The sequence below is a fragment of the Oncorhynchus clarkii genome, chromosome 17, assembly GCF_045791955.1.
Source record: "Oncorhynchus clarkii lewisi isolate Uvic-CL-2024 chromosome 17, UVic_Ocla_1.0, whole genome shotgun sequence".
Taxonomy (NCBI): Eukaryota; Metazoa; Chordata; class Actinopteri; order Salmoniformes; family Salmonidae; genus Oncorhynchus; species Oncorhynchus clarkii.
Genome location: NC_092163.1, coordinates 51,581,284 through 51,591,014, shown reverse-complemented (window position 1 = coordinate 51,591,014; position 9,731 = coordinate 51,581,284). Strand labels below are relative to the sequence as shown.

General features: G+C 48.9%; 1 protein-coding gene across 1 annotated transcript; it reads right to left on the bottom strand.

The window, feature by feature from the left end:
* Positions 1-2,752: 2,752 nt before the first annotated feature.
* LOC139371056 (inositol hexakisphosphate kinase 2-like) lies at positions 2,753-9,377 on the bottom strand. The gene is made up of 3 exons (XM_071111102.1): positions 8,755-9,377; positions 4,913-5,144; positions 2,753-4,764 (listed from the first exon to the last, which is right to left on the bottom strand). Exons 1-3 carry the CDS (start codon positions 8,969-8,971, stop codon positions 3,828-3,830), a joined length of 1,386 nt encoding a protein of 461 aa, XP_070967203.1. The 5' UTR covers positions 8,972-9,377; the 3' UTR covers positions 2,753-3,827.
* Between the last annotated feature and the right edge of the window lie 354 nt (positions 9,378-9,731).

Genomic DNA, 9,731 nt, shown 5'->3' with positions numbered 1-9,731 from the left:
AGGCGCAGAGATAAGGTACGCACAAATAGAGAAAGAACTGCTGGCGAGCACATACGCTTGCGAAAGGTTTCACCAATACGTCTACGGACAAGACTTCGATGTAGAAACCGACCACAAACCATTGGTGGCAATCATGTCTAAGCCTCTGAATGATTATCCAATGAGAATCCAGAGAATGTTGATCAGACTGCAAAAGTATGATGTGAAGATGATCTACACCCCGGGAAAGATCTTGTTCGCCGCCGACACTCTTTCTCGAGCAGTTGACAAGAAGAGCTTCGACACACAGAAAAACACTGAGATTCAGGCCTACGTCGACCTGATCGTAGCATCACTTCCTGTGTCTTCTGAGAGAATGGAGCAGATCAAAAGAGAGACCGCAGCTGACCAAACAATGACAGAGTTGAAAGAAACAACACTGATAGGATGACCCGCACAGAAAAACAACTGTCCGAGGAGAATACAGGATTACTGGATGTGCAGAGCAGAGCTCACCTATGTGGATGATATAGTGTTCAAAGGCAACAAGATTGACACTGCGCAAAGAAATGCTACAGAAAATAGACGAGGGCCACTTGGGTGAGGAAAAATGCAAACGACGAGCACGAGAAGTAATGTACTGGCCAAGAATGAACCAGGAAATCAGACAGACCACTGCTTCATGTGAACTGTGTTTGACCTACAGGCCAAAGCAGCAAGCAGAGCCGCTAATGCCTGATCCAGTACACAACAGACCCTACTACAAAGTTGGAGTTGACCTTTTTGACTGCAATGGCAAAAGTCACATTGTTGTTACCAACTACTACTCAAACTACCCTGAAGTAGCAACACTGCCAGCTACCTCCAGCAAAGCTGTAATCACCTACCTGAAATGAGTCTTTGCAAGACATGGGGTTGCGTCTGAACTGTACTCAGACAATGGCCCGCAGTTCTCAAGTTCCGAATTTCGATCGTTCACTAACGACTGGGGATTCCGACACAACACCTCCAGCCCCAACTACCCAAGGTCCAATGGCTTAGCAGAGAGTTCAGTCAAATTGTCAAAGGTCTGATGAAAAAGGCACACGATGGAAAGGAGGATTTCCTAAAAATCTGAACTACCGCAGCGCACCGCTGCAGAACGGACTTTCACCTGCACAAATATTGATGGAACGTCGTATCAGAACCAACCTACCCATCCATGAGGACTTGCTAACACCCAGAGGTGCTCACAAAGTCAAACTCGCAAAGAAAAAACAGAAAGACAAACAAAAACAGCGACACAACAAAAGTGCAAGACACTTACCTGAACTGAAACCTGGAGATCATGTACGACTCCGAGACATCACTACAGGAACCTGGATGCAGCAAGGGTGTGTGCAGAGAGAAGTTGCAACGCGATCCTATGAGATCCAAACTGAGCATGGATCACAACTGAGACGAAACAGAGTGGATCTAAGGCTTCAGCCATTCACTAAGGGACTGAGGATCACCAGGAGGATACTGCTGAAGCATCAAATGCCTTTAGAAATGGACAATTCAGTCAGAACACCCTGACTGACAATGAACGCTGTCCAAATGTTTCAGGAAGCACTTCAGCAGAACGACCAAAAAGGACTGTCAGAGCCCCTGAAAGGCTTATTGAGAATTGCTGAAAAAAAGGGGCACCTGGACTGAATGTTTTGTTAATGTGAAAAGAAAAGAGCCACAATAGACTATTGTTGGACAGACTATATTTAGTTGGAAAAAATACAAATTGGGGGGAAAGAAATGTGTGTTATTGAAAATTGTATGTTATGCAGGTTGAGTAAACAAATGTGATGTGACATGTGTAGTTGCATTAAAAAGTAGTTTTCTTTTAATTAAAGGAAAAAAGATGCGTTGGTATGTGTTAATAACATTTAGACTACGCTACCTAGCAGGCTATGCGGGGGGTTGAAGAATGTCTTGCATGGCTAAACATGGAGTTTTCTAGCTGAAGTATATGTTCATTAAAAGTAGTAAACCTACACCCCATTTTGTCATTATATAAGGAACCAACATAACACCTGGTTCTACCAGCCTACTACTTTACACAATACCAAATATTTTCCGCTCTTGTAGTTTTTCTGGATTGCTGAGAATAATCTGAGCCCTGACACGAGGGTCATAAACGTGCTACAACAGGTGTGGCAGTCACAGACGTCTCAGCCGGTCTGAAAACAAAGAAAAACATCTCAACTGCATAACAGGATAAACTTTCAAATAGTGTGACGCATGTAATGAAAAGTGTCCTTCATTTTTCCTTTGTGCACGCATAGACCCCAAGACCAGTCCATCGACAGGCAAAGGGACATTCTCTAAATCATATAAACTCCATTTAGTTAATTGTTTTAATTGAGTTGTGAACTGCCATTGACCTTGGCTGTGAAAGAGGTGTAACTGGGTGGACAGGGTGAAGGAGTGACATCAGATTCAGTCCTCTTTATTCTCTCCATGAACCACACCTGTTTAGAAGAAGTGACTCATTTTCCCACAGGATGGCTTATTTAAACAGACTTCCTCCCTGCAAGTGTGGTGTGCCATGGTGACACAAGAGTATTTCAGTGGTCAATTTAACAGCCCTGTCGTTTCTATTTACTGTCTTTCCTCTCACAACCCCCCCTCCCCGACCCCCACCTCCCACCTTATTTTACAAACCACCCCCCCCCCCCCCTCCACCTTATTTTACAACACCCTGTGCCCCTCCCATCCCTTTCCTAGAAGTATTATGCGCTCAATGACAGGAAAGTCCTTTTCCACAAAGAAATGTCTTTATTTTACTTCCAACATACAACATACTGTTGACACACAGGTATACAAGAGAGGTATCTTGCAAAAAAACTAGATTCACTAATGTCATCAGAACAGAACATTTAGAACAGTAATATGGAATGTAGTAATTCTTTTCTCCATTTTGTTTCTCATTTTTTTTGTTTAGTTTATTTTTAAGAAATATTTCAAATAAATAAAGATTCTATATACACTTTCTCTATATAGTATTTATTGTCCTAATCAATATATTCTCTTCTTCAGTCACCATTTCAGGAATGACAAACAAAGAAAGTTACAAAGTATTGATGTAATCCCCTTATTACCCCCTACTTTAAAAGTCGATGATTTAGGGACAAAACAGTACGGGGGGGGGGGGGGGGGGGGGGTATGGTGGAAATATGAAATGTCAGCCATAGGAGAGCGAGGAGATCACTCGTTACAAAGCTGCCAGCCCCGTTCAGTCTGTACAGAAGCAACCCCCACTCGTGTGTGCTGTGCTGTTGTGGGAATATCAGTCCAAACTCTATCCACAAACACCTCATGTCACCTTACAGTTTAATAAGCACCAAGTCTGACTCCCAGAACTACACTTAAGCTTTACGTCTCTCTCTCAGAGAGACCATACAGTAAAGAAAACAGTCTGTAACAGAGGAGCAGAGAGGTGGAAACAAGAGGAAAGGAGGACAGAACGATACACGAGTCCTTGAGCCTGTTAATAGAGTCTCAGTCACAATCTCTCCCACCACATAGAAAAGAAAGAAAGGAAGAAAGAGAACAGTCACAGAGACAAGATGCAAACAAGTGCACAAGTGGTCCTGTCCCGTGTTGGTTCAGGGGGAGGGTGGGGAGTGCAGAACCGACTCCAGTGTGGCCTCTCCCCCGGGCCAGAAACTCTCTGGTTGTCCCCTACAGTAGGTGGGGGGTCAGACCCCCAGCCGTGTGGTGGCCATTAGGACCAGGCCATTGTCGGAGGAGGGTAAAGCAGGGCTACAGCTACAGCTCAGTGCTGTTATTCCCAGGTTAGGTTTGAGTTTCCCAGAGTGGAGGCTCAGTCTTTAGTCGGCGCTGTGCTCCTCCAGCTGGGAGATGATGGTGATGAGGTTTTGCAGGCCGAAGATGTAGCCGCTGTCCTGACCCTCATGCACAACACTGTCCTCCCCGTAATGGCGACACGTCGTATGAGCAAAGTCTATCATCCTCACATCCACTGCCGGGCTGCTGGCCTCCCCTGCTGCACCACGGGACGAGCGACCGACGCTACCGTTACTGCTACCGTTACTGCTACCGTTACTGCTACCTCCAGCACTGCTGCCAGCTGCCGAGCCACGGGTGAACCCAAACGCCCCCTCTTCCTCTTCCTCATCTGAGAGCTCGTCCTCATCACCCTCCTCTCCTCCGCGGTGGCGTCGAGTGGGGGGGCGAGGGCGGGGGGGCTCCCCATCATAGATGATGAGGAGGGAGGAGGAGTAGAAGCGGTAAGACTCACAGGATTCCAGGGTTTCCTGCATCTCCCGGAGCTTCCGCAGCACCGGGGAGAGCAGCTCGCGCCGCAGACGCTGCCCATCGTGGAAGAACTGGAAAAGGGCCTCTTTGAAGCCCGGCAGGCTCAGCTTCCTCCCGTGGTACTTGTTCATGAACATCAGCTGGCCTGAGTCTGACTGGTACACCTGCATGCCACAAAGCCGGACACCGATGGAGGCGGAAGTGCTCTGTTGACATTTGCGGATCTGGTTGGCCTTCTTCTCCTCTGACGCATCGTCACCATGCTGCCGCGTGCCCATCTTCAGGTCCAGCACGCACGGCACCGCGTGACGCCATGTCAGGTTCTCCAACAGGATGAATTTGTATTGGTTGCGATGTTTGGAGTTCTCCTTCATCCTCTGGAGGTGCTGCTGGTGGCATTTCAGACTCCAGGGGTTGTGTTTGATCTGCTTCCGATCTAGGCTGTAGCGGAGAACTTCAGCCTGCTGCTGCACCTCCGAACCATTATAACTACACACATAGAGAGGAAAGAGAGGTTAGATATCTGCCAATCACCATACAGTACATATTTGCTGTATAGAATCTATGAATCTATGTTGGTGTTTGGATATATTTGTATATACAGTATGTGTACCGATGTAACAGTGTATGTGCTCACCTTTTGCTCTTGTTCTCTTTAGTGCTCTGTCTGACCCGGTCTTTGCTGTAGTTGTCATTATCTAGCAATAGGGACGATGATTTCTTGTTGCCCCACTTGATCATCTTACTCTTAGGCTCGCATTCAGCTGAGGGGTCCTTGTTTTCCATGTTCTCTGGTTCATTGTGGAGGGGGTAAGCAATGAGACACAGGTTGCCCTCTTCATCTTCCTCAAAGCTGACTGACACCACACCTGAGAGAGGGAGAGATGGAGGGAAGCGGGAAAGAGAACGATAGGAAGGCGGTTAGTACCCGGCATTGGATTTTTTATTTTTTAATGCTATGATGAAGCCAAAACCTCCCAGTAACTGGTTAGTCACAGGCAGTTCTTACCAACTGGGTCCTGCTTCCAGCCAAATACACTCTGTAAAGAGAAAGACAAACACAAACAAACACAGGCTTTCCTATTGAGGGAGCAGAGAAAGAGAGTGGGTAGGGGGGCAAGGAGGCAGTAGAGAGAGAGAGTGGGTAGGGGGTCAAGGGGGCAGCAGAGAGAATGGGTAGGGGGGGCAAGGAGGCAGCAGAGAGAGAGAGTGGGTAGGGGGGGCAAGGAGGCAGCAGAGAGAGAGAGCGGGTAGGGGGGGCAAGGAGGCAGCAGAGAGAGAGAGCGGGTAGAGGGGCAAGGAGGCAGCAGAGAGAACGGGTAGGGGGGCAAGGAGGCAGCAGAGAGAGAGAGCGGGTAGGGGGGCAAGGAGGCAGCAGAGAGAGCGGGTAGGGGGGGCAAGGAGGCAGCAGAGAGAGAGAGCGGGTAGAGGGGCAAGGAGGCAGCAGAGAGAGAGAGAGAAGGTAGGGGGGCAAGTAGGCAGCAGAGAGAGAGAGCGGGTAGGGGGGCAAGAAGGCAGCAGAGAGAGAGAGCGGGTAGGGGGGCAAGTAGGCATCAGAGAGAGAGAGCGGGTAGGGGGGCAAGTAGGCATCAGAGAGAGAGAGCACGGGTAGGGGGGCAAGGAGGCAGCAGAGAGAGAGAGCGGGTAGGGGGGCAAGTAGGCAGCAGAGAGAGAGAGAGCGGGTAGGGGGGCAAGGAGGCAGCAGCAACAACAATGTATGTGTTCCCAAGTACTTCAAATGTGTACGTGAGAATGAACCCAAGAAGCAAAGAGATACACAAACACCACAGGAGGCTCGAATGTATGACACTCAGTCCAACCTTTATTGAGAAACAACCAAACCCACCCAAAACCACACATTAACTGATACACATAGCGTTACAATGTTTCAAGGCAACCCAAAGGAAACGACAGCAAAGATACACTGTATAAACTCAAAAACAACCATGACAACAACACACCTGAATTATATTTCATAAAGATACAACAGTTCCATCAAGTCGGGCATTTTGCGAGCACCGTCTCTATATTTTAAGAGTCCATTCAGGTTTGACTTGCCTTTTTATACAGCATTTCAAAGCAATAATCCAAACACACTAACAAATTAAAAAGGGAAGGGATGGATGGAGTGGTGGGGGGGAGGGTGGTGGGATGGAGGGTGGTGGGAAGGAGGGTGGTGGGAGGGACAGGGTGGTGGGGAGGAAGGTGGTGGGATGGAGGGTGGTGGGGAGGAGGGTGGTGGGAGGGACAGGGTGGTGGGAAGGACAGGGTGGTGGGGAGGAGGGTGGTGGGAAGGACAGGGTGGTGGGAAGGACAGGGTTGTGGGGAGGAGGGTGGTGGGATGGAGGGTGGTGGGGAGGAGGGTGGTGGGAGGGACAGGGTGGTGGGGAGGAGGGTGGTGGGAAGGACAGGGTGGTGGGAAGGACAGGGTGGTTGGGGAGGACAGGGTGGTGGGAAGGACAGGGTGGTGGGGAGGAGGGTGGTGGGAAGGACAGGGTGGTGGGGAGGAGGGTGGTGGGAAGAACAGGGTGGTGGGAAGGACAGGGTGGTGGGGAGGAGGGTGGTGGGAAGGACAGGGTGGTGGGGAGGAGGGTGGTGGGTCTCCAGAACACTTTCATAGAAAACTGTACACACTTACTTATTCCTGGGATCATTTATGATGCGTTCCCCAAACATGCACACACCCCTACCCCACTCTACCTAATAAACCCCTGTAGAAGGGCCTGTGTATTGCAACCCTCTCTGCAGGCTGGGGGAAGGGGGCAGTGGGTGTCAAGACAGGAAGAGCAAACATCACAGCTGCAGGGGCTGACAGATAAATTAGAGAGAGAGAGGGAGGGATTGGGAGATGGAGAGGAGGATGGATATTCAGCATCACATTGAATATAAACATGATAATAAGACTGACAACAAAAGCAAATCCCAGCCTTTCTGAAATACAAACAAAAGCATCCCTGGTTTACACTGGAGGGAAGGTTCTCTGCAGCATCAAGACAGACCCTTCATTAGGGCCTATGTGTATGAGGTGATAACGGGTGTGTTGGCCAGTGACATGGAGGACAATGGGACCCAGTGCTTATCTCTCCTCTGCAGCTCCCGCCTTTAGTGATGTCATGCACAGTGATGTCACTACCCTGCAGCAGTTAACCCTCTACTGGCCAGGCCTGTTTCAACTGTCAGAGATGCACTGTCAGCGGGGCATGTGAGGATGAGTGTTTAAGTGCCTGCGACTCATGTGTTTTGTGAGTACGCGAGTGTGTGAACGTGACTGTATATGGGCCAACATAGTTTGTAAGAGTGTGAGAGTGTGTGTAAAAGTGTTTTGAGCAGAAGTGAATGTGTTTGTTATGTAATATTCTCAGTGTCACCAGACGTCTGTGCTCTTCTTTCTACAGCTTCATCTCCCATCCAAATCACACAGGTTTTTTTATAGCTCCACGACGCATTGCTGCGGAGTCAGATACCACGCTAGTGCCTCAACTCTTTCACATGGCCAGGGTAGGAGTGACTTGATAGAAAGTGTGTGTGAGATGTGCGTGTGTAGGCCGTGCAAGTGTCAGGAGACACCGTATGTAGCATCACGGTCAATGAAAAACAACACAGAGTGAGATTTTCCACCCAAGGTGTGTGAGAGTGTTTGTGTGCGTATTCGTTAACCACACATTTTTTTTATTGAACCTTTATTTAACTATCCATGACAGGCTGATGTCCAGTCAGACACCGCTGTCTCTCCCACTCAGCATTCCGTCTCTGATGATCAGCCCCATTATTATTGAGTATGCTGGGAACTGGATCCTTCCTCCAGGAACTTTAGCCTTCTTCGGAGATGCAGGCAGGTGCAGGGCTACTGGGCTTTTATCCCTACTGTCAGGAGAGGGCCTGGGGCCGACTATGGTCTGAGCAGACAAGATAGTGATACTGTTGGTCCTCTGTGATATTTCAAAGGTGATCGAATCCAATGGAACAAAATATAATATAAAACACAGGAAATCCTGTTTGTGTGACTGACACCCAACCAAGGACACCTTTGTGTGGGAGGGTTGTCTCTGTCTAATGCAGAATGCCTGGCTCACACCTATCCATCAGGGGATAAAGATCCTGTCATACACACCCCCACCACCATTACATAACCTGACACTGCAGAGCCCTGATGTATCATGCAGTCACATACTGTCTGTCCCCAACCCCCCCACTTAAGCACCACCATGAAACAAATCCCTTTGTGCTGCTGTGGTACTGCCATCTCCAGTGACCTTCTGTAATCCTAAATGCAGCTAATGTTACAAAACACTGTAGCTGACCATATCAGTGGAGAAACCAGGGAGAGATTACGAGGTGGATGTAGAAAGATAGAGAGAGAAGATGGGAGATGGGGAGAGAAATGTGGGGCACACAGTGGCGCACACAGCATAATGGATGTTATTCAGATGATAGTAGCGTTATATTGTAGGTTTAGGTTGGACCAGGGAATAAGCTTACCTCTGTACTGGGGGGTGAACTTCCTCATTTCGGGGGGCAGGCTCTTGTAGAACTGGTGTTCTCGGGGGATGAGGGGCTTGCAGATGGTCTGGTCGCCGAAACGCAGTACGCAAGAGTGGCCCCCCACCTGGTGCACAAAGGGCTCAAGCATCACCCCTTTCCCGGGATAGGGAAGCGTCCCGTCTGCCTGCATAAGGGCTTCTAGAGCAGGACTCATCCTCACTCCGCATCGGACAGCTAAACTGGAGGGGCCCACGATGAGGCTGCTCGGGCTGCCTATCTTCTGGCTGTACCGCACTTTTTCGCTGGGGGGCGTTAGAGGACACCTGCTCGGACAGCAGAGACCACAGCAGGAAAAAGAAAGGGTGCAGCAAGAAGGAGAAGAGAAAAAACGTTTAGTTCCCCGTGCTATCCTGGTCCGAAAGCAGAGTAGTATAGTCCAGGTTTGGGTTAAGGTAATCTCCCTGTGTACGTAGTGTTAGTAAATCATTATTTTCGACAGGTCTGGGGATGTAGGTTGTGTGTGAGAGCGAGTGTAGATTGTTCCTGACTCTGTCTGTCGCCGATACTGAACTGGGGTCTGTACTGAGCTCAGATCAAGAAAAATATAAAAACAGGTCGGCCCCGCCTCATACCCGCTTCAGCCTATCAGAGCTCAGCAGCTGTTGTTGGGTGGGAACTAAGCACTGAGATCAGGAACAAGCAAACAAAGGAAGGAGAGCACTGCAGAGAGAGAGAGAGAGAGAGAGAGAGAGAGAGAGAGAGAGAGAGAGAGAGAGAGAGAGGAAATGAAATACATAGGCCAGTCCGTTAATATCTGTGGAATTGGTTACTGCTTCTGAAACATTCTACTTAGCATTCCGATGCCACTGCAGAAGAGAATTTGAATCTGGGAGAGAGAGACCCACGTGAAAAAATACTATAGTGCTTTTTGCAGACTTTAATGTAGTATTTACTGTGGTGTTTTTGTTGACTGT